Here is a 24,663-nt window from a genome sequence, read left to right on the forward strand (position 1 = left end):
CACACAGATGTATGATGTACGCAATGGGAATACAGACCTTAACAGGGAATTGTCAAGAAATAATTCCAGTATTTTTGTCCCGAGACCCAACAGACAAGCATCTGCTACTGCAGGGCTAATAACTGCTTCATTTTGGATTTGTTTATCATTGCAACTTAAAAAAAACAACTTTTACTCTTAAAATAAACTCAGACCCCAACTTCTCTATTTCTTCTGCATACCAAAGTGAAGTCTAAGGTGCACTACGAATAATTAATTTCCTCTATTATTTAACAAAAACTATTACAATTTGTATCTTTGTAATATTTACAACATCATAAGCAGAACGACAGGGAAACAATATTTTGCTTTCATTTTAAGATACATAAGTTAGCTGAGATACTTAAAGGCAACAAACTGAGATGATGAGTAAGAGGGGGACAAGAAGCAGAAGACTTAAACATAACAGTTTTTCTTGGTGAATGTCAGACTGCGGTTTCAACAAATTGATAAACTTGCACAAAACATCTGCAGAAAGTGATGTGCAACATTTGTGCCTGATGATTTGGGTTCCTTATGCCGTCAGTTAATGGCTCCACTGATAACTGAGCTTTTAGCTAATAGAGATCCTTTTAAAAGCACTTTATTTGATGATTCTTATATAGCTCCATTATGTTTTAGTGATTCCTACAGTACAATCTGCAATGGTACATGTTTCTTGTCATTTTTTTATGAAGCTTCCCTACATTGCATGAGATCCCAGATGAAAAATAATCTTTACAGTGCGCCACTTCTCACTAATGTGTTAAAAACATAACAATATGACTGATATCTTAAGGATGGTTTAAGGGGTTTAAGGGTGTACCCCATATACAGAGGCAAGAGTCCTCATTGTAGCAGTCACTAGTTCCCTGACAGATGTTTGCTTGCAATAATTTAAGTGCTTTAAAGTGTGATGTTGGACCAAAAAAATTTAAATCCTTGCTGAGTCCTTAAAGAATTTAGCTCATACGATTTTAACGTTTCAGTGGATGAGAAATAAATGGTAAATAAATTATATTCCTTCCTGTGCATGTACACAAATATTTCATGTCCCTCAACCCCAACTTCCCTCTCTAAAGCCAGCGCCCAAGATGCGCCAGTGTCCTACTTATACGGTATGCATTGTATTCTTAACATTAGAGAAAAGGCTCTTCTCTAGACATTGAAGCAGAGAGCTGCTTTGTGCCATTTTATATCATTTGAGTTAAAGTTGAGGTTTTTTTTTGTTTTGTTTTTTATAAATGATCAAAATTGATTGCAATTGTTTTAGGCTCATTTAAGACCCCACTACAACAAATGCATGTGATACATATACAACTCATAACCATCAACTCAAATATACACAAGTGCTTGGACACATACATACGCCGACATGCACTGGCATTCATACACACTACGTTGCAGTATTGCTGCCTACAAGCTGTGCTTCACCAAGGCCATTTAAATGTTAAATTGTGCCTATGTCGAAGTGCAAAAAAACTGCAGGTCTCTTGAGGCTGGCTGCTAAAGCCATGAATCCATTTCTTGTTTTATCACATTGTATGGATGGCAAATGTCTTCATGATGCATCTGTTAAGATAAAAGGCAAGGGCTTTAGGCATAAGTTTGCAGCTGAGTTGACTTACAAATGGGCAGATTGTTGCGGTTTGCTAGGAGGCTCAAGGCCCTGTTTTGGGTTGACTAAATGTTAGGTTAAGTCAGCATTCTCATATGGGCTTCAAAATACCTTTGAAGAAACCAATGGTCCATATGTTATAGAGTCTATCTATGAAAAGAACCCAGGTCTGAGTTTTCACGGAAAAGCTGAACCTTTCAGAGGACAAAAGTGAATGCAGGCAATAAGAGAAGAGGCATCAGCTAAAAGAATGGGAACACTGTGGGATCATAACATATGATTTGGCCAGTCAAACAGCACTGGAGGAATTTATGCAAATTGTATTCCCAGATTTTAATCTTTGTTATGGCAGATGTTGACAAACTGGTTGTAGTTGTATATAAAAAAAATTCCAGCTGATTACAATAAGAAACTCTGAACAATACCTCTCTGAGAGCAGATTAAGTGCTCACTCCCACTCAATGTACCTGACAAGGTTAAAGGAGAGGCACTATTGTAACACAACTGTGGCTTTGTACTAAATATTGCTTGCTTATACATTAATATGTGCTTCGTATAAACACCTCAAGTTAAGGGAGGGTGTTTATTGTTGCAGCAGTAGATGTGTCCTTTCATTTATTTTTTTCCGGGATATCAGCTTACACTGTAACATTTGTAGGGAAGTTGTGTGCGTTTTATTTTCTTAGAATTTGCCAAAAAGCAACAAACGTTAGATCAAAAACTACTCTCAGACTCTTCTTCTCCTGACTGTTTGTCCTTCTTTTCTTTTTTTAGATGGGAAATGCCTCTGAAACATTTCTGCTGGTGTCCAGAATATCAAAAAATAATGACTTCCTCATGGGAACTCTCTACACCATTTTTGGTAAGTGATTTGGTATTTTCCTCCAGGCTTCTGTTTATGGAGTGCACATTCATGAACAACCTCTGTTGTCACTTTTTTCACTTGCAGGTGTGCTGTCTATAGCAGGGAATGGGGTCCTGCTGTTCGTGGCCTATAGAAAGAAGTCCTCTTTGAAGCCTGCAGAGTTCTTTGTGGTCAACCTGGCCATCAGTGACCTGGGCATGACCATGAGCCTGTTCCCACTAGCTATCCCATCAGCCTACACCCACATGTGAGTGACCAATCATAATCCTTTTATGCCTTTTAAACTCAATAATAGACAAACACTGCAGGTGATGGCAAAAGGGATGAGGGATTTTTTATTTTTTTTTACCTTCCACATAAGAAAACATCCAAATGGGGGGAGCTGTTGGAGGACTTTGAAACTGCCTTAAAGGTGACATATCATGCAAAATGGACTTTTTAATGGTTCTCTACCTGAAATATGTTTCCCTGGCATGTCTACAGACACCCCAAGAATTAAAAAAATCCATTCTGCCTGTTTTGATTTCTCCACCTTTCTGTAAATGTGTGTGAAACGAGCCGTTTCAGACTTCCGTGTTTTTGTTACGTAACAACAATATCCGGTCTGTCACGGAGTCAGAGCTCGGAGCTTGTTCAGCCCATAGACTGTATAAATACTGTATTAATAAACACAAAGGTCGGTTTTACTCCCCACGTCTGCAGATTTTAAGATATAGTGGATGATTTTTATTTATCATAGATAAGTGCTAGCGCTAGTTAGCATAGCTACATAGCTACATGTCGTAGCTGTAGCTGTGTACCAAGACACACGTCTACATACTGACAAATAAAACAACAAGAAAAACAGAATCTGTGACCAATCCTTCAGAAAGGTCCTGCTGCCTTTCTGGTAGAGGTCAGTTTTACTCCCCAGGCCTGCAGATTTGAAGATCTAGTGGATGATTTTTATTTATCATGGATAAGTGCTAGCGCTAATTAGCATAGCCACATAGCTACATGTTCGTAGCTGTGTACCAAGACACACGTTGACATACTGATAAATAAAACAACAAGAAACACTAAATCTGTGACCAATCCTTCAGAAAGGTCCTGCTACAGGCGCCTCTCCGTCAGGATCAGATTCTGGATCAGATTCAGAGGGTTGAAGTAACGTGATCTCTAAGCAGCCGTGTATATTCAGCCAACATGTAAACATTAGATCAACATGCTGGACAGCCGAGGCACATCCACTTTCTGAGGGGGCGTGGTCAGAGAGAAAACAGAGGGTTCTGAGGAGGACTGAAGAAGAGGGCTTTTCAGGCATGCCAAAATCTGATTTCAAAGTGTTTTTTTGAGCATAAACTTTAAAGACATGTTTTGGGGACCTCTTAGACCAATATATATTGATGAAAAAAGCGTGATATGTCACCTTTAACATTGTTACCCATATTAGTACAATTTATAGAAAGAAGTAAACACAATGCTGCACAGCAGAATTCTAGACCTTTTTCTCAAAACACAGTCATCCAAGCAATAAAGCACAGTTTGTGAGCTAGATAATTAAACTCATTCTCTTGATATGTAGCTTTTAATAAAAGTGGACATTCTCCATAAGATCCCTTTTAATCACTCTTTTATTGCATGGTTTTATTATTTGATACATAAATACATAGTTACTCCTATTGGAGGGGGTTGCCCTGAGGTAAGCCTCAGGCATCATAAAGCATGCCCACCTATTCGGTGAAGGTTATCTGCTGAAATCCTCTCAGCAGGCTTGAACAGAGGTGCTCCTTTATTCTCTCTTGCAGTATTAATGTCACATTTCTCTAAAGAAACTGCTAAGTGATGAAGCACATAGATTAAAGATAGAAGCAAAGGATTCTGGTCTTGTGTGTAACTGATAGCTGTCACGTGTGTCTTGATTGGGTTAAAATTCTCATTGTAACTGTAATTGACCCAGGGGAAGACCAGTCAATGTAATACCTGTCTCATCTACTGGGTGTGAATTGTGTAACCCACCAGAGGGATTCTGCATGGAAACCATGGCTTAGGACCAGAATGTCAATCAGGACAAAAGATCTCTTCTCTCTCTTTCTCTCTCGCTCCATTTAGGTGGCTGTTTAATAAGCCCACCTGCACTGTCTATGCCTTCTGTGGCGTTTTGTTCGGCCTGTGCAGTTTGACCAACCTCACTGTGCTCTCCTGCGTCTGCTGGCTCAAAGTCTGCTGCCCAAACTATGGTAAGAAAACAAGTTATGTGCTTATATTCCTCTGTTTATCATCATGAATGTTTCAAAACAGAGAGGGCTTGTTAGGTAGCGATTTAAGAATTTAGATTATCAGGGCGCTGGTGGCCTCACGGTCTAAGCGCCCCACGTACAGAGGCTACAGTCCTCGTCGCAGGGGTCGATGGTTCGATTCACGGCCGGTTGACCATTTCCTGCATGTCCTCCCCCACTCCACTCTCTTCAGCTGTCCTATCAAATAAAGGCAAAAAGGCCAATACATATATATATATATATATATAAAATAATTTATCAAGAGAGTAGGATCGCCGGTATTTTTTTTAATCAACTTAGCTTCCCCGTGGGACCCAAAAACCTCACATAACATAATAACAAAATGTTATATGTGAGGCCAGAAAGTCAATAACTTCTTTTCAGGTAAAAGTTCTCACACCGCAAAAAACATTATCCTGCAAGGCCATGTTTTAACCCGTTAAACAGGAGTATGTAAATAAGCTGATGATGGGAAGGCCTGTTAATAAACTCCCTTCCCTTTTTAATGTATCTCCATTTAGGGTCTTTCGCTTGAAAAACATGCACCATCCAATTAGTGGCACTGCATGATACCCTGGCTGCATGTTTCAGCTACAGTACATCCATGCTGTCTGTGTTATCTCATGAATTACAAATAGTGTTGTTCATTTTTTTAGAAGACAGTGGTAAAATTATAATTAAACATTGTACTGTATGTAAGCCAAGATTATTTTACACTGACATAAAACATATTGCCAGCTTTAGGGAGCCTTTGGAGTTTAGGTTAGTAAGCAGTTTTGGTTGCTGTAGTTTCACTAAAGCCAAGATACTTAAAATATGACGCACATTTAAAGGTTCATTTTAAGAACATTAATTCACAGCCTTCACATTTGTTAGAAAGTTGTCGAAAGTTGGCATTCAGATGTCAAGTTTACTTGAAGACAGTTTCGCAATCAGAATTCCATTTCGAATAATTAATAAACAGCTTACATTAAGGTAACATTATTGGAAAAAGTAATCACATTTGCTTGAGTGTTCACTTGAGCATGGCTGAAAAAAACAAGGAATCCCTATAAGGTCCCAATGTCGAAATACCCAAGTTATACAGCAGAATCAAACATTTTTTACAACCTTGTTTTTGTTTTATTATTTATCATTTATTTATCAGTACATACTGAGCACATTTGTTTTATAACAACCATCAAGTTGATTTAAATGGTGAGAATGATACATGAGTTTGACAGATTTATTTATTTATTTAATATTTAATATTATTGTAGTGTAGTGTAGTCTGGATAGCTCATTTCTCGATCGGCACACACTTTGAGGGTGGTGAATTTTTTTCTAACGCAGCAATTTCGAAGATATTGAGATTTCGAGTCCTCCAATGAGAGGCACAGCTGACTGCAGGAACACTGCAGCTGTTGGCTAGGAGGCTCAAACTCCGCCTCTTTACATCACACTGGCTCGACAGTAGCAATATGGCTGCCACCGCCGATTGGCCTCTAAACAGCTTTAGAAACAGATGGGTGATGTCATGAATACTACGTCCATATTTTATACAGTCTATGATCCTATCCCATTCTAATTAAGAGGCACTAAGTTTACATAAAGGTAAGCACAATGAAGCTGTTGCCAGGAGGCTAACAGCCTGCCTCAACTCCACCTCTTTACACGTGTCCATGTTAGAAGGTTAAAAGGTATGTAGAGTCAGCATTGCCAATAAGGCGCTCTCCACGTTGGGCTTTATTTTCTCTAACACCATGTGACGTCACAGGCACTATGCTCATGTTTACAGTCTGTGATTAACACCAAGGTCACTCGGTAAACTGAGTATTGTGTTTCAATTTCCTACACTCAATAATCTCCAAGTTAGGTGGCTTTGATTTAATTTCCATGGAGGAATCAGAAAACTAATTAACGTTGAAGATGAATTAGTTGCATTTGCTAATTGGTAGCAATAAATAGGCCTGGCTACGGTAACGTCACAACATGGGACCACTATCACAGCTCCACAGAGGTCAAATCAAATGTGCTCACTGTGTTTATGCATTTGGTAAAATTGTTGAACTCTGGAGGGGTGCACACAAAACTGACTAATACAATCGGCAAAAACGCTTCATTACATATCTAGTCTGGTGGATGTGAACTTTTCTCACTGTCATTGGTATGATAGCAAAGTGTTTAAGCAGCTCATTGCTAATGAGTGTAATTAATCTTTTTGACACTGGAGCCATTGAGGATTTATTTACAGGATTGGTTCCCTCCTAATCTTTAAGAAACACAGAGTCAATTCAAACAAGCATAGTTTTTTTAAACACACTGCTGCAAAACTGACAAACCTTCAGTTTCATGCACACATATGCATTAGCTTTGTGCTTCTACAGTCTGTGAGAACGTGACCATTTCACACAGAACCACTCAGTCATAATTCATAAATCAGGATTCATTTGGACAATTACATTAACAGTGCACACATATTGTTATCATTTGACAGAAACAGTATATCATTTAATGTCACTCTGATACTCTATCATCATCATGTCTCTACACATCAATTATCTTTACATGGCAGCACAGTTCAATGTCAAATAGTAATAGTCCATTCCAGGAAACTGTATCCTGGAGTGCAGAAACCAGGGATTATCACATTTATATGCTTCACACATTCACACTTCCCCATACACACACTGCAGGGGTACACAGACTGACTCATACACTGTTGATCTGCCTGGTCACATGTTGATAATAACCTGATGAAGATGTTATCCTACTGGATCAGTCATTGGAGAATCTGTTCATTGTCAGGTTTACTTTCACAGTAACAGGAAACTGGCAAGGCTATGACCAGACTTTTAGAATAGGTGTTGGCCCTATGGTGGTATGAAATATGTATTTGCACACCTTCCCACCACTACAGATAGCATTTACTTCCATCACCACTTATCGTAAAAAAATAAAAATAACATTAAGGTAATGTAGTAGTTAATATATAAATATATTTTTTTTTAATTTAAAAACAACACAGCAAAGTTTGCCACTGAATTTGACAACAAAAGCAGTTTTATTTTCTGTCAACTCTAAAAGGAGATTTAAGTCTCATAGTCACAGCAAAGTACCAACAAATGAAAATGCACTTCACTAAAATGCCTAAAGGCTTCAATCAACCTTGGGAACAGAGCAAAAAAAAAAGCTTGGTTTGAACTGATTATGTGGTGGCCAATCAGACAGGGGGCAATCCCATCCAAGGCTCTCCCCCAGACACGCCACTGAAAACAGTCAAAGGAAAGCACGGCCATTGTATATATTCTTAGTTGTCTTGTTGTTTCTAATAAAACTTCGGGATATGGAGGTTTTATTAATGGAGACCATCTATTGTTACTTTTCCCTGTTACAGTTAACCTTATTAAGAAACTAATATGTTCATAAGTTGGTTTATAAGGACAATAAGATCCAGTTTTATGAGCTGCTGAAGTGAAAACATTAGAAAAGAAACAAGCAGTGTAGAAACTGTGTTTATGAAATAACACAAAAAAAGAGGACTGGGTAAAAACCAAGATAACATTCATGTGTTGCTGACACAAGGTTCAGTTTTCACGTGGAGAATTATTTTGCAGAGGTTATCACATTAGATTTAACGAAGGCTACTGTATCAGTTTGCAAAGTACAATAAACTCTGCTTTAATTGAACGGGAAATTTATGAACATTGTGACTCGCTGAAACCTGGATTAGAGAGCAATGTTTTTTATGAAATAGTTTCTACACTGCCGTGAAATATGTTAAAGAAACTGACAATGTAAAGAAGGAGATTTTCTTAAGACATGGAGTTTGTTTTCTTTACCCAATGATCTGTGAGACAGGAACTATTTCTATTCTGAGTTAATAAACCACATTTTTTAGGAGTTCTTCCTGAATTTGTCTGCAAGAAGTTGAGTTTGAATGTAAGAGCTACAAAATGAGATGAAGCTGATTCTCTAGCTTTTCAGCAACTCTTTTATTTTAGTTTGAGTACAGATTCCTGGAAAGTTCTGTTGACATCCAAGCCATCCTTACAAACGCTAATCTGTTTTTATGGCAGAAATCAAGCTGGCTTCAGTTCGTATATACCATATTCGAACATCATTGAGAAAGGCACTTAAGAACATGCATTAAAGGGCACCTGAAGAAAAAAACACATAAGGATTGAGAATATGGGTGAGAATGAATGAGAGTGCATCTCTTTTTCTTGTTTTGTTATTCACAGCTGGAGTTACATCATGGGTGTCGCTATAAACCCCTGAATACTGGAAAAATAGCACTTACTCAGTGATGTAACATCAGCACATGGATGCGGTGCTTCCTATTTGATCTAAACTGCAGCCACCAATGACTACTGATGAACCTGTGAAAACCAGATCGAAGTGCATCAAAGAAAAGGCTGGGCTTTTTCTTTCTCCATGAGAGGACTAATAGCAAGAGGGCGGGATATCAAAGTAGCAGCAAATGAAGAAGCGAGCTTGTAAATTATCAATAAAGTCAAAGAGGGCTGCCTTAAAGTTAAGTGACAACACAATGTGGGGCATCTGTCCTTATGTTAATTGGTGTTGGCTGAACAAAAATTGACGACTGTTAGGCAGCAATGAGCTCAAATAGATCTCAATCCCAGGCAAAGTCGACATCACTCACTCTATGTGGCAGCACATGAAAGGAACATACAATGGGCCCGATCTACTAAAGGTTTGCATGTATAAAAACACGTGCAAACTTGAAAGCACACACAAAGCTGATGTACTAAACGGGAGCACCGAGGACTCTGTCTGTCAAATGGGCAAAATAGCGCACGCAATCCATTTAGTGTGTTTGCCGTCACGAATATGCAAAACACATGCAAATTATCAAAACGCGCAAAATACTAGGAGGAGGAGATGCAAATGTAATCATCCAGCACCCACAATGTGATATTTAACACGATTGAAAGGCAGGTGCAAGCTGGCACAGCGTTATGCACAAATGGCTGCAGTCATTGTGGTGAGAAGGAGGCATAAATGCAATGATAGACGACAGAGAGAGAGAATCTTCTCTTCTGTGCGCGTGTCAACATATTTGGACTGTCAGAAATAAAGATAGTAGAGACATATCGTCTATCCAGCAATGCCATTTTTGAGCTTCTTGCAACACTGCATTTTCTTGCGTCTGGAGATTTCCAGCGCAACCTCGCAGTTAGTGCCAGCTTCTCTCAGTGTCCACCCATGAGTAATGAACGTTCATCTCATGCACTGTCCGCTCCCTCTTCATTCGCCGGCGGCTCAGTTGAAGGACCACTGCCACTGTATGACCTCCCGACTTTTGCCAGGGCATTGACGGCCATTGACAGCCCAGACACAGCACTGACCAGCTGCCTCGTGTGCGCAACGATGGTCCGAGTGTCACGGCGGAGGGCGCACTCAACATTGGACACAGCTCTCACCTCCTATGCAATGGCCTGTAACCCATCCGTCTGATTTCTTTGTTGCTACAGCAACTCCCGATCAATGTCATCATAACAACCTGGATGCCTGTGAGGGTCTGCTGAGGTGTTTCCTGGTCTGAGCTGATTTGAGGAGTGCTGCAGGAATTGTCAGACATCTGATGAAGATTCTCTATTTAAGAAAAAATAGATTTGTTTAAAGGTCATGACGGACAACTTACAAAAAAACATTTCAAATAATTAAATCACTTTTATTTCTCCATTCTCCCAAATTGAGTTTCTTCTGGCAACGCTGAGATGTCTCTGCTGGAGTTCATTGATGTGTTTATTTGCCTCCTCCACCAAGACCTCCAACTCCATGGCTTGAAACTTCATTTTTTGTTTACGGCCACTCTGCTCTCCTAAACTATCCATGTTGACAGCCAGTAGCACACGCAAAATCATCATTTAAGGGCGGTCCGCACCACTTTTGCACCTGTTATCAATTGCGTACGCAATAATAGTAGATCACCCTCAACACGCCCCTAAATAACATGTGCAATTGTTTTGTTTGCACACGCAATTTAGTGCTCGTTATCTGGGATCTTAGTAGATCAGGCCCAAAGAGTGTTGCAACCAAAAACAAGTTCAGTATTTCATCAAATATTTGCCAGGGCTTTTATTTACCTTAACTACAACAGAACCAGTCCTTTATTTGAATCAAGCTTGTATCAGAGGCAGGACTTCAATAACTTTTTAACAATTTATTTGTACAGGGCTTGAGTGTATTTGCTCTTTTTTCCTCCATTTAGAGTTACTTTACTGTCCCAAACTCAATCACACCTGTATTTTTTTCACAATGAAATACTTTTAGCATTCATACATGTCTTAAAAACACCTTTTTTGTGACAACATAAACACAATGAGTAAAATCAGGGAATTTCACAGTTACCTATGCATTACTTAAAATGCAGCTGTCATTCTTGAGGCACTTTTATGTTACCACAAATTACAGGCTGGTCTTCATAATTCAAATAATGCTATAAGATTGAGGGTTTTATTCTTTTAAAATGATTGTCACAGTTGTTATTCATAGTTGGGATCCAATGAAGATATACCCAATGTTGTTTCCTCCCTCATGTATATGTGTGATAGCTTTTGTTTGTTAATGTTAGCCCAGCTCTCAGCTGTTATACCAGCCTCTATGTTACCTCACGCTCTTACTTAAATAAAACGGTGTTTAAAAAAGATATTGGTAAAGAAAATAATGTACTAAAAGACCTCGATGGGTACTCTTTCTTTTCAATTACATGAAAAATGAGAAAATGGTGGTGCACATGTTCAAGGGCTTCTGATAGATATTAAAGTGTAGCTCTCAAAGATGAATAGAGCTCAGAAGAAATCTTCCCTGTATTACTCTGATAGCTGGAGAGTTTGATCATTGAAAGGATGCTTCACATCAGAAAGAAGAAAATCCATCTGTAATAGCAAACCACCCCCCTTCCCCATCACCACAGAGTTCAGCAAGTGCCACAGGGCTTAATCAACCCCTGCCCCACCCCCACCTCTCAGCTTGAAATGTAAGACGGGCTGACATCCAGCTGAAGAGGCTGTGTGGTATCAGAGATAAGGCTCCCTGTGTTCTCCTCCTCAGTGAGTCTGCACTGAAGAAGCTCTCGTCTAAATCAATTACAGTCAGTTAGCGTTGGGGGGCTGCCTCCTATTTTCCCATGGATCCTCTTTTTTACACTCTGACACATGAGTGATGACGAATGAGTGATCAGCCGCTAGTGACGCTTGAACAGCACATATTAAGCATACTGAGTACAGCATGCTCAGATTCAGTGTGGGAATTTCACTGATTCAAATTAAATATAAATACTAAAACAGAAATTAGCCAATGATACTTTTAAGAAAAATTGAAAGAAATGTGTCTTCTGTATGTACCAACAACACAAGTTGATTCTGCTGAATTCAGTCTTTTAATGTGGAGGATAAAATTAGGGGGGCACAATATTATACTGATACTGTTAACCTGAACTGGAAGACTGATACAGATAGATTACTAATTTTATATTTTTACATTTTTGCATTTTAAAATCTGTAGTTTATGCACACCCGAGGATGAGGAAAAATCAATCACTGGACTAACATTAGAAGTCCACATATCTGTGGTAAAGATTATGTTGCTTGCGTCGTGAATCAGACTGTAAATGTGTGTAGAAATCCTTTCATACAAAGCAGGTAGGGATACGTCTGCAAAGTAGAGACAACCCACTGCTTCAAATACCCCATTAGCTGGTGTAATCCTTCTTGCTCATCAAGAGCTGCAAATTCAGTGATTTTGTCATTAATAGCTTTAGCTTTCAGATGTCCCTGGAAAATTGTCTTCAGTTCAAATCAGCACCACTATATTCACCGTTTACCTGCAGCTACTGTTGCTCCATATTCCTTCAATACGTCTCTATTGCAGCGATGACTTTTCAGATTACTTAAAAGATCTTGAGTATTAAAACTTGAGGACTTTTCTCCTCTTTGAAGCACATGTTTTGCAATCTTCAATTGTATTGTCATCCTTTAAAACTGTGAAAAAACATACACACGGGCGGCCCCATTTTTACTCTCGTTGGCTTGTTGTGGCTGTGCTTATTCTTCTTCTCTGTATATAATAAAGAATTCTGTAGGCTACTGCCAATACATGATAACAATAAATATCCCTTTGATGCAGCTAATAACCTATTGGCCAAATATATACTGTGTATCAATAACATTTGAATAAATATACAGATTAATGTAATTTATTTATATAGACCAAGCGGCAACCTCCAGTCTCAAACTATGAAGCCCATGCAGAATAATAATAATAATAATACATTTTATTTATAAAAGCGCTTTAAAAGGTTCTCCAAGCGCTTTACATGAAAATACAATTTTACAATAGGAAGCAAAAGGAGAACAGTGAAGAAAGCAAATAAAAGCAAGGCAGCAAAATAAAACAAAACAAGAAAAAAAATCAATCAATTATAGTTTAAAAGCCTTTGTAAATAGGTGTGTTTTGAGTCCGGATTTGAATTTGGTGAGTGAGGGAGAGAATCTGAGGTGTTGGGGGAGAGAGTTCCAGAGGGTGGGGGCAGCGACAGAGAAGGCCCTGTCCCCCCAGGTTCGGTGCTTGGGTTTGGTGAGAGGGGTGAGGAGGTTGGCGTTGGTGGAGCGGAGGTTGCGGGAGGGATTATATGGCTGCAGAAGGTCGGTGAGGTAGGAGGGAGCTAGGTTATGGAGGGCTTTATAGGTGATGAGTAGGATCTTGTACTGTATTCTGAAGGGGATGGGAAGCCAATGGAGGTTCTGGAGGACTGGGGTGATGTGGTCTCTGGAGCGGGTATGAGTGAGGAGGCGTGCAGCTGAGTTTTGTATGTATTGTAATTTGTTGAGGAGGGTGTTGGGTGTACCGTAGAGGATGCTATTGCAGTAATCGAGTCTTGAGGTGATGAAGGCGTGGATGAGAGTTTCAGCAGCTGTGAAGGAGAGGGAGGGGCGGAGACGGGCGATGTTTTTGAGGTGGAAGAAAGCAGTTTTTGAAATATTGTTAATGTGTTGTTGAAAGTTAAGTGACTGATCAAAAATGATACCAAGGTTACGGATGTGGGTGGATGCTGAAACAGTGGATTTATCAATAGTGAGTGAGAAGTCTGGGCAGGTGGAAGTGAGGGATTTTGGGCCTATGATGAGAATTTCGGATTTGTTACAATTGAGTTTGAGAAAGTTTGTTTGCATCCAGGAGTTTATTTCAGTGAGGCAGTTTGTGAGGGTGGTGTGGGAATCAGCGGTGATGGATGTGGTTGAAATGTAAAGCTGGATGTCGTCGGCATAACAGTGGAAATGGAGGCCGTGGCGGCGTATGATGTGACCAAGAGGGAGCATGTAGATGATGAAGAGGAGGGGACCAAGCACTGAACCCTGGGGGACACCATGAGAGAGGGGGGCTGTGCGTGACTTGAGGTTGTTGATGCTGATAAACTGATGGCGGTCAGAGAGGTAGGATTTGAACCAGGAGAGGGCAGTGCCAGTGATACCGAGGGAAGATTGAAGGCGGGTGAGGAGGATGGAGTGATTGAGGGTGTCGAAAGCTGCACTAATGTCCAGGAGGAGGAGGATGCTGAGGGAGTTGTTATCGGATGAGAGGAGGAGGTCGTTGGTGATTTTGAGAAGGGCTGTTTCTGTGCTGTGATGAGTTCTGAATCCGGATTGAAATGGTTCGTACAGTTGATTGGAGTGAAGATAGGCTTTGAGCTGGGTGGCGACAGTGCGTTCGAGGATCTTTGACAGGAACGGGAGGTTGGAGATGGGGCGGAAATTGTTGGGGCTGTTCTGGTCGAGTCCTGGTTTTTTGAGGATGGGTGTGACAGAGGCGAGTTTGAGGGCGGGAGGGACAGAACCAGTGGACAGGGAGGAGTTGATTATGGAGAGGATAAGGGGTCGAAGGGCAGGGAGACAAGCTTTGGTCAGTGAGGAGGGGAGGGGGTCCAGGATGCAGGTTGATGTCTTCATGCCGGAGAGTGATTTATTGAGATCCAGGGGGGAGATTTGGCAAAACTGAGAGAGAGACTGGGTTGTTAGGGGGGGGCTGATGGGAGTGTGGCTATGGGTGGGGAGGGCAGAAGTAAGCAGTTTGGTGTGGATGTTTTCGGTTTTTTCTTGAAAGAATGACAGGAAAGAGTTGCATTTGTCTGTTGTGAATGAGTAGGAGAGATTGTCCATGGGTTTGAGAAGCTTGTTTATTGTTGAGAACAGGTGCTTTGGGTTGGTAGAGCTGGAGTGGATGAGGTTGGAGTAGTAAGTGGACCGGGCGGTATGGAGGGCGTCATTGTAGTGGTGGAGAAAGTCCTTGTATGCCAGGGTGTGTACGGTGAGGGATGTTCGTCTGGCGAGGCGTTCGAGTTGGCGTTTCTTTGATTTCATCTGACGGAGTTCGGGGGTGTACCAGGGGGCAGAGTGGGTGAAGGAAACAGATCGGGTTTTCAGAGGGGCAAGCTGATCGAGGCAGGAGGAGAGTGTATCATTGTAGAGGTTGACCAGGTCAGAGGGGGAGAGGTTTGAGGGAGGGTGAGTGGATAATTTTATTGTGAGGCAGGCTGACAGGGAAGAGGGACAGATGGACTTGATGTTGCGGTAGGTAATGGTGCGCTTCTGTTTGGGTTGAGCGATGGGGGTGGCTAGGTCAATGAGGATGGCTAGGTGGTCAGAGATGTTGAGGTCGGAGCTGGAGATGTGATTGATGGTGATGCCAGTGGAGCAGACCAGGTCCAAAGTGTGTCCATGGTTATGGGTGGGGAAGTTGACGTGTTGGGTGAAGTTAAAACATTGCAGAATGTCCAGAAATTCTCTTGCGGTTTTGCAGTGGGTGGAGTCAATGTGTAGGTTGAAGTCTCCAAGGAGGAGGATGGAGGGTGAGATGGCGCAGAGTTGGGTGAGGAATTCAGAGATGTCAGAGAGAAAAGATGGGTTATGTTTGGGAGGGCGGTAGATTATTGCAATGATTAGGGGTTTTGGACCAGAGAGTTTAAATGACAGATGTTCAAATGATGGTGGAGAAAGGATAGTGGTGAGGGATGTTTTTGATTGTTGGCGGAGGACAGCAGCTATTCCACCGCCACGGCTGTCAGGGCGTGGCTTGGCGAGATAACAGTATCCAGGGGGGGTGGCTTGGTTCAGGGTGTAGTAGTCCAGTGGTTGTTGCCAGGTTTCAGTGAGACAGAGGATATCCAGTTTATTGTCGGTGATGAATTCGTTGATGATGAGACTCTTGTTATTTAATGACCGGGTGTTGAACAGAGCGACTTTCAGATGATGTGAACTGATTTGGTGGGAGGACTTAGGGAGAGAGCGGAGGTTGGCTGTGTTGACGTGCTTTTTGATGTGGGGATGAGGTGCAGAAATGGGAGTGGAACGGCGTGTTGTCCAAATGGATGGGATAGAGTTAGGGGATGTGAAATTATAAATGATCTGGCACTGTGAGGGGTGACTGGGCTGGATGTAGATGAGGTTTTGCTTGTTTACTGATTTAATACCGGTTTTTGGGCAGGGAAGCCTTTTTGTAGTGATGGTGTGAATAGGATGAACTGTTGTTGTGGATGGGGGTAATGACACAGGGGGCGGGTAGGGGGAGCTCTCGCACAGACAGGTGGTTTGGGGTGGCGGTGGAGAAGAAGAGGGGGGGGCGTGTGAGGGGAAGGTAAACAGTCATGCAGCAGGTGTTAGCGATTGAACGGAGTATGGAATATTTGCAGCTAAAATGCGGGTGCCCAGTGAGGAGTGGTGGATGCCGTCGGATGAATAAAAATCATGCCGGTTCCAGAACAGATTAAAATGGTCTATGAAGGATATTTGGAGTGAAGTGCAGGTGGACTGGAGCCAGGTGTGGAGACTGAGGAGACGGCTAAAACGCTGTGAGCCGCGACCGAGTGTGGGAGTTGGACTGCTGATAAAAACACGCAAGCCGCAGCTGCTTAAAAAGTTTAAGAGCTTTTTAAAATCCATTTTCGTCACCTCCGACTGACTTCGTGCGGTGTCGTTGATTCCGACATGGACAATGATTTTGGTGACGGAGGGCGGGACGGACTGCAGCAGAGCGGGGAGACTGGAGAGGAGGTCGGGGACCGTGGCTCCGGGAAAACAGCGGGTGATGGCGTTAAAAAAGCGGACACGTCTCACGATGGAGTCTCCGACTATGAGAGCAGTCGGAGGGAACAGTGGTCGGGGAGATGAGTGACGGCTCTCAGGCGGGGATGGAGCGGAGGAGGACGGTGAGGGGGAGACCGCAACAGGTGGCGGAGCGGACAGGGGAGAGGCAGCAGCCCGACGCGGCGCCGGTGTTAACTGAGGCACGGAGCGGCGGGTCCTGGGGCGGGTCGAGTGCACGGGGATGGACGAGGGAAGAGGCCGAGATGACGGCGAGGGAGACGGTGCAGGTGTCCGGGAGTCAGCAGAGAGAAGAGGGAAGTCATTTATGGCGAGAATGTCATATTTATTTTCCAGCTGGATGTCGAAGTGAGGGTCGCGGGAGTAGCGTGCCCCTCTCCTGCTGTCAGCGGTGGGCAGGGACCAATGACCGTGTTGGGGCGGTTGGGATGGAGTGGAGCTGACCAAAGACTTGGGCTTGGCCCCGAGCCGTGTCCAGGAAACGTCAGCGACGGAGTACGGAGGAGGGACAGTAGGAGCTGGACTGTGTGCGGTGACCAGTGGGGAGGCTTCTTCAGCAGTAGGAGAAGGGACAGCGTGAACTCGGGGATTGGTGGTGTCGGTGAGAGATGGGTTGAAGGTGATTGTGTCCATAAAACGTTCAGCTTCCTGGATCTGGTGTAGAGTGGAGATCCGACCTTCCAGTTCTGAGATTTTGACGGCGAGCCGGGAGCAGGAATCGCAGGACGCAGAGGTGAGTGGAGCCATGGTTGTAGTGGAGCTGGGGAGTAAAGATAAAAGAGGCCAGTACAGGGCTAAAAACACAGGAGCGTTAAAAACGTTTCAGCAGGTCCGCAGCAGCGGCAGCAGCAGGTAGGGGACCGAGACTTACTCGCCGGGGCTCCACCTGGAGCCCGCAGAGTTGGTCCGGTTTAGCCGGGGTCACACAGAGAGAGATCCAGGTAGGGAGACAGCCGATCGGCACTTACCCACACGGGTCCAACAAGTGGACCCGCTGCAGAGATGTTACTTCAGGTCACAGACAGTTGAACCGTTGTGGGAACCGTTGAAAACAGCGACTGTTCCGGAGGCGGCTGTTAGCTCGGCTACTGCTAATGACAAGCCGGTGTAAGCCGTGGCTAGGTAACCTGCTAGCTACGTTTAAAAAACAGGCTGATCAAAGTGGTCGATCGCCAAAAAGTTGAAACACAAAGGAGGACAAACGGTGGGGCAACAAGGGCGCTATAGGCGTTGGCGGAAAGTTTGGTCAAAAAACTGTTTAAAATGTCAATTTTGACAGCGTTGTCGGAGCCTTGTCGGAGCGTGTCACCTCCGTGGCCAAATTTTAAAGAAGTGTTATAAACTGCAATTCATCAAGAATCTGCTCGAGTCTGGCTGCAGAAACACCGGAAACCACATAGACACCAATTTTAAAAAAAGAAGACGATCTTTGCAGCATTAATAAACATGCTGACAGGCTGGTTCAAAAAAACGCTTGGCTCTACGTAGCTAATTTCTCTATCAGCACACACTGTACGGGGGGTGAATTTTTTTCTACCGTGACAGTTCAGAAGATATTAAGATTACGAGTTTTTGCCCAAGTAAGGACATGACTGACTTGACTCCTGGACGGGAACACATAGCTGTTGGCTAGGAGGCTCAAACTCCGCCTCTTTACGTCACACTATAACTGGTTGTGTTCTGCATTACCAATATGGCTGCTGCCGTCGATTGGCTTCAAAACAGCACTCAGTAACAGATGGGTGACGTCACGGATACTACGTCCATATTTTATACAGTCTATGGTATAGACTTGCAACAGATTTAATTAGAATTCCTAATACAACTCAATATCATTGCAAGTCATTGCTAGTCCTTGGGGATTTAATTTGGGTACAGATAAAACATTAAATTGAAGATAAAAAAAGATATTAGACATTATCAAAGAGTTAACTTGAGAGTTTTTAGGTCAATCTGAAAAATGGTGGAGGGAATAGTAGGGACTGTAAAAGTTCCTGATTCCACATTAACAATAACATTTTCTTATGCCTGATATCATACTAAACGGATGCAACATGCATTGAAGAAACATACTGACTGGTGACTCTGTTTCTGTGCACAGACAGTGGGGAGTACAGGAAAACGCTTGTGTCGTGTTTCTCTCACATACTCAGGCCCCTGGGTAATCATGCTGTCCAGCTTCTCTCTATATATACAGAAAACACTCTATGTTCCGTTCCACGCCATTATGCTAACTTTACATGTGTATTCCTGAAGGTCAGATGATCTTTTATCTGAACAAACCAGAGCCACAAGTCACACTGAAATGTATGTATTCCCTAATTAAATGAATGAATCTTAACAGCCTGTAAATGGCAATTAATTCTGTCGTACCTGTCTATTATATACGGAAAAGGTGATCATTACAAACTTAATGATATACAACTTCCTCCTCCTCACTCACTGTATGTTACAGCATCAGGTAACCACACTGAAAATGCTTGATTGGCATATTGTTGCTTCTGTATCCTTCCATTTTGTCCTCATGTGTCAGTAATCACTCCACAAACTCTCCTTCTGTCTCTCCTTCTGTCTCTCCCCTTCCTCAGGTAACAAGTTTTCATACTGCCATGCCTGGCTGCTGGTTGCTGGGGTCTGGTGCTACGCTAGCGTTTTCGCAGTGGGTCCCCTGTCGGGCTGGGGAGAGTATGGGGCAGAGCCTTATGGTACGGCGTGTTGCATCAACTGGCACGCGCCCAGCCAAAACTCTGCAGCTATGAGCTACATTATCTGCCTCTTCTTCTTCTGCTACATTGTGCCCTGCACTGTCATCTTCCTGTCCTACATGTTCATCCTGATGACTGTCCGAGGCTCCCGACAGGCTGTTCAGCAGCACATGTCCCCACAGAACAAGATCACCAATGCACATACACTCATCGTTAAGGTAAGAGTTATTGAAAAGATACCATAAAAGGTAAAGAAAAATGTTATTACATCACAAATGTTCTTTGTTTTGTTTCATTTTAGCTTTCGGTGGCAGTTTGCATCGGTTTCCTGACAGCATGGAGCCCATATGCCATCGTGTCCATGTGGGCAGCTTTTGGAAATCCTACAAATGTACCACCCATGGCTTTTGCTCTGGCAGCTATCTTTGCAAAGTCATCCACCCTTTACAACCCTATAGTCTATCTGGTCTTCAAACCCAACTTCCGCAAGTCCCTGTGCCGGGATGTGGCCCTGTGCAGGAAGTCAATGTGTGGATGTCTGTGTCTTCACAGCTCAACACAGAAAGGAACTTGCATGCAAGCACAATCCAAAGAGTGCAACTCTACAAGGTCGTCAAATGGACTACCTGAGAACCACAGGAACTGCAGACACTGTCCTTGTCCTGAGACAGTCAGACAAAACTTTACAGACTACAGCCCCCAGCAGACTGCCAGAATACTCAAAGGATCTGTACACAGTGAAGTGGCTGTGAGTCAGCTCTCCAATGAGATGCAGAGCGATTTCCTCTAAAGACGCAAATACAGCAAGATGGGGAAAGGTGAAAAAAAAGAAGAGTGATACAGACAAAGACAGCGAGAATGAAGGATGAACAACACTAATGGAAAGTTTGGGGAAAGAGGAAAGAAAATATTAAGATTAATGGAAGGAGAAAATGTTTCAAGGTTGAAGGTTCAAGTTTGAAAACAAGGAACTACTCTCATGCCTCAAATATGTGATACTGCCAAAATAGAAAAAAGACCACAAAGTAAGAAGCCAATACAGGAGGATAAGCAAGCCAAACATGCAGCCATGGATGTGAACCATAATATTTCATCAGGTGAAATTAACCTGCGTCAACTATCTGATCACTGATCAATATTAGCAAAGCAGGACAGAGAACACACAGCGTCTCAATGCAAATCAATTCAAGCTGGATTTGGAGGGAGGAGCTGATACAAGACTTTCTACTCGCTAAACTACCTTTTATGTATTTATTAAAAGTACTGTATTTAAATGACGTATTTGATTTAATAATAATAAAAAAAAATAACTGGGGTTTATATAATGCCTTTCTAGAAACCCAAGGTTGCTTCACAGGGTCAGGTAGGGGGTCAGGGGGTTAGGTAGGGACAACACTAGCTAATGGGGAAAGGCCTTGAGGAAAAGGTGCGTTTTGACTGCTTTTTTAAAACTGTCCAAGTTTGGGGCGCTGCGGATGTCGGGAGGGAGAGAGTTCCACAGATTAGGGGCTGCCACTCTGAAGGCTCTGTCTCCAAAGGTCAGCAGCTTAATCCGGGGGATGGAGGGGAGAGGAGATTTAATAAGTATTTATTAATGCATTCCTCAAATTGAAGGGCCATCAGTGTTGCTTGTGTTATCTTTGAGAAAAATATTTCCTCTCATTGCTGAAAACACATACATTTATCAAAGCCTCAATTATTGTGACCACAGTGTCAGCCTCTGCATTTATCTACATGAAAGAGAACCTACAAGGACGTGTTGAAAAACAACTGGGAGGAAAGACTTGGCTCAATGAGACTTTTGTTACTCAATTTAAAATGAACATGGACATCCTTCAGTACACTCAGTTGGAGAGGTGGGGGGGGGGGGAATTTTGTCCAACCAGCTGTGTCCAGCACAGAGGGCGTGAGTGAATCATAAAGCAGAAGAATCGGGAAAAAGACTCAGGAAAAAAATCTTTTAAATGTGTTGCTTTTTTTTGTAAAAGTAATGTGCATTACTTTTCTGACATGAAACCAAGATAATGAAAAAAAAGAAAAGAACCACTAATGAGTATATTAAAGACATTTATTATGTGACGTATGAAAGACCATATTACATTATTACAATCCACCAAACAGAGAGATTAGATTTGTTTTAAGCAACAAGCTAGTATTTATATGGTTATCTTTGGCTTGAATTTTAAATCTTGCAGTGTTGATAAAACAGAGAGCTGGCACTTATAAACATAATGAAATAGAATGATGAGAAAAAAATTAGGGATGCACCGTTGAGTATTGTTATTTGCTCTGTTAACAAATATGGGCCCATTAGCAAATAATGTTTCAAGCACCAATGTCAGCAGCCAATGCTTGTCTGTATCTTATCATGTCTAGTGCATTCATTTAACGTACAACTTTCAGGTTATTTTTGTACAACACTATTAAATAACTGACTAGAAATAGATGCTGAGAAAATTAATAATTGTTTTTATATGTTTTCCAAAATTGAAGGATGTAGATTTATAGGAAAAGTGGTTGTTCTCAGTTATGCTACTGTAACATCTTTTTTTAAACACTGCCTCATGTTACGTCACATCAGAGATTCAGCCTCTCCCACTCTACCTCCGCTCAACATGTAGTCGTAGGATGCTGAAAATACGGGCTGACTTTCCTGAAACGAATACAGATTAAGTTACTAAATATCAGAACTCATCACCCTTGCTCCCTCCTTCTATCTTCCTCTTTCTTTCTCTCTCTCTCTCACTGCACTTTCATCTGCCTTAAAAAAAAATATATTTATATATAAAAGACAGAGATGCAGACACACAGTAAGAGCTGCATGAGGTGCAGTGTGGAGGATAATTATGGATTGAAGTGACAAAACAAAATAAAACTTTGTTCATAAGCGTGATGATTCCTCTTCAGTTCTACATTTAACAAGATTACATTTCAGACTGGAGTCTCTGATTAAAGTGCAAAAAATAGACAAAATAATCTGCATGTTAAACACACAGATCCACATTATTAAATGTCTGTTTCTTCACTAGAATGACTTCCTATGGACTACAGTGAACCGCTTGCAGATCTCATCTTCCTTTCATATCACATAAAGTAGGTTGATACTTAGATCATGCAGTTCACCATATAGTGGACTTGATGCGGAAATACAGGAGAGATTGAGCCCCTTTTTGAGAAAGATAAAAAGCATCACAATGCATATCCATATCAGTTAATCTCCTATAAATAATCTGCATCTTCACTGCGTTATTATAAATTTACAACCTGTGATATGAACACAGTGTTAGATAGGGTCTCCTGCAACTGTTACTTCTCCTGTCCTTTTTCTGCTCTCTTTGACTTCAAAACTGCAATTCTGATCCATACATATTAATGTTCAATATTAGCTTAACCAGCAGGACTCCCTAATGCTACATCACATCTGATTTTCTGTTTTTGACACAGAAGTAAAATAAAACTCTCAAAAATGACTCCTGAAGATACTGTAGAGTATAAATTCATATATTTATCTGAATTATAACTTTCAAAATCATTTTCCCATGTATTTATCTAATGGGATCTCCAACCTGCAAGTTGCACCTTAATACTGTCAAGCCATTTTACGTAACTGCTGATTCAGAAAAAAAAGGGTTTTCATTGGGCAGAAAAAGTCACCTGTTGGATGAACTGATTTCATTTTCATGGTCAGATATGAGAAAAAATGTTGGCAGTGCGGAAGTATTACACTGTGATACAAAAAAATGGTATTGGTATCATTGTCAGTATCAGTCCGTAATTTAACAATTAGTGCATCTCTAGAAAAAGATAGTGATCACACATTGTCATGTTTTATGTACAGGAAAATGATCAGCTGCTACAGGGATGTAGATGATTAAGAAAAAGACTGATAGAGAAGTGTAAAGTAGGAATTCAGTTGTTTTTATTTTTAGGGACCAACCTAACTGCAGAGATCTAGACTAGAATAAAAACATACATGAGACAGAGCAAGAAACCAAGGATCACATTTTTAGACAGGTTTTAATCAAGAAAACAGTTTTTTTTTTATTGTTGTTGAATTTACAGTGTGCCCATAATGCTGCTAAATTGTGAAAACTGTGTGCACAGCTTCTTAAAATACTGTGGATCAAAGTTGCCAGGAAGTCTTTCTTTAAACTGTGATAGCTGTTTACAAAGAACAGCTGTGGTAATTAAATGTTCCAGCTACTTTCTCTTCCAAATATGTTTTGTTAGTTTTTGTTTAAAACTGGTATGCAGCCAAACTTGCTTCTTTCATCAGATCTTTTTTTGTCTCATTCCTAGACTCAATCAATTAACTTTAGTCAATCTATTATTATTACTGACAGGAATGGAGATAAGACGCAAAATTGTAATAAACCGGAGTGATCCTTCAGAAAGGTCAGAAAACCTCTAGTGAAGCCTGTTTGTGTGTGTCTGAAAGTAAGAGAAGGAATAATACTGTGGTTTATTTATTCTGTATGTGTGTGTATTTTTCGTATGTGCCTCTGTGAGTGTTCTTTTATGAGCAGAAACACAAGTATGCAGCTCCTCTAAGAAACTAACAGTGCATCAGCAAATTCTTTTCATTCTATTGCACAAAACAGCAAAAAAATAACAGAAAATGGGCTTGTTAAACAAACTCTTCAATTCAAGATAACAAAAGAGGAACAATTAGTTTGACGTCTTTACATCAGGGCCACTTGTCTTAAGTGCTCCTTTTGTCTCAGAGTAAAAAGACGACGTGTTGGCCAATACAAGGATTGGTAAAACAGTGGACACAAGGCTTTGCTTCAGCACCTGCCAACACCACTTTGATAAAAAATGCCCAGCGAGCACGGTTGTGCTTAATCGCACTGTTTGTCCAACAAGCAGTTTTGGACATCTCCCCTGGCAGCATGGGTCATCAAATGAAAGTACAAAAAAGAGCTGCCATGGGGGAGATTAATTAGATCTGCATGTCCTGGTTCACTTGCAAGACTCTCATACCTTTTCATGATTCCTTTCTATAGCTTGTTGAGAGGAGAGGTTTGCAGCTCTGTGCAGTTTTCACAGAGTACCTGACGATGAAAGAGATTCACTTTATCATAAAATAATTGGC

The 24,663-nt window shown here is 41.6% G+C and overlaps 1 protein-coding gene across 1 annotated transcript; it reads left to right on the forward strand.

Moving 5' to 3' along the window:
* Positions 1-1,112: 1,112 nt before the first annotated feature.
* Positions 1,113-20,833, forward strand: opn7b (opsin 7, group member b). The gene is made up of 6 exons (XM_034695091.1): positions 1,113-1,136; positions 2,411-2,498; positions 2,586-2,748; positions 4,593-4,720; positions 19,452-19,786; positions 19,870-20,833. The coding sequence occupies exons 1-6, from the start codon at positions 1,113-1,115 to the stop codon at positions 20,356-20,358; spliced, it is 1,227 nt and encodes a 408-aa protein (XP_034550982.1). The 3' UTR covers positions 20,359-20,833.
* The last annotated feature ends 3,830 nt before the right edge of the window (positions 20,834-24,663 follow it).

Source organism: Notolabrus celidotus, chromosome 11, assembly GCF_009762535.1.
Source record: "Notolabrus celidotus isolate fNotCel1 chromosome 11, fNotCel1.pri, whole genome shotgun sequence".
In the NCBI taxonomy this organism is placed as follows: Eukaryota; Metazoa; Chordata; class Actinopteri; order Labriformes; family Labridae; genus Notolabrus; species Notolabrus celidotus.

Coding starts and splice junctions, on each gene's coding strand:
- opn7b (XM_034695091.1), top strand. CDS start 1,113: ATGCGCCAGTGTCCTACTTATACG. Junction 2,749..4,592: donor CCATCAGCCTACACCCACAT/GTGAGTGACCAA, acceptor CGCTCCATTTAG/GTGGCTGTTTAATAAGCCCA. Junction 4,721..19,451: donor AGTCTGCTGCCCAAACTATG/GTAAGAAAACAA, acceptor CCCCTTCCTCAG/GTAACAAGTTTTCATACTGC.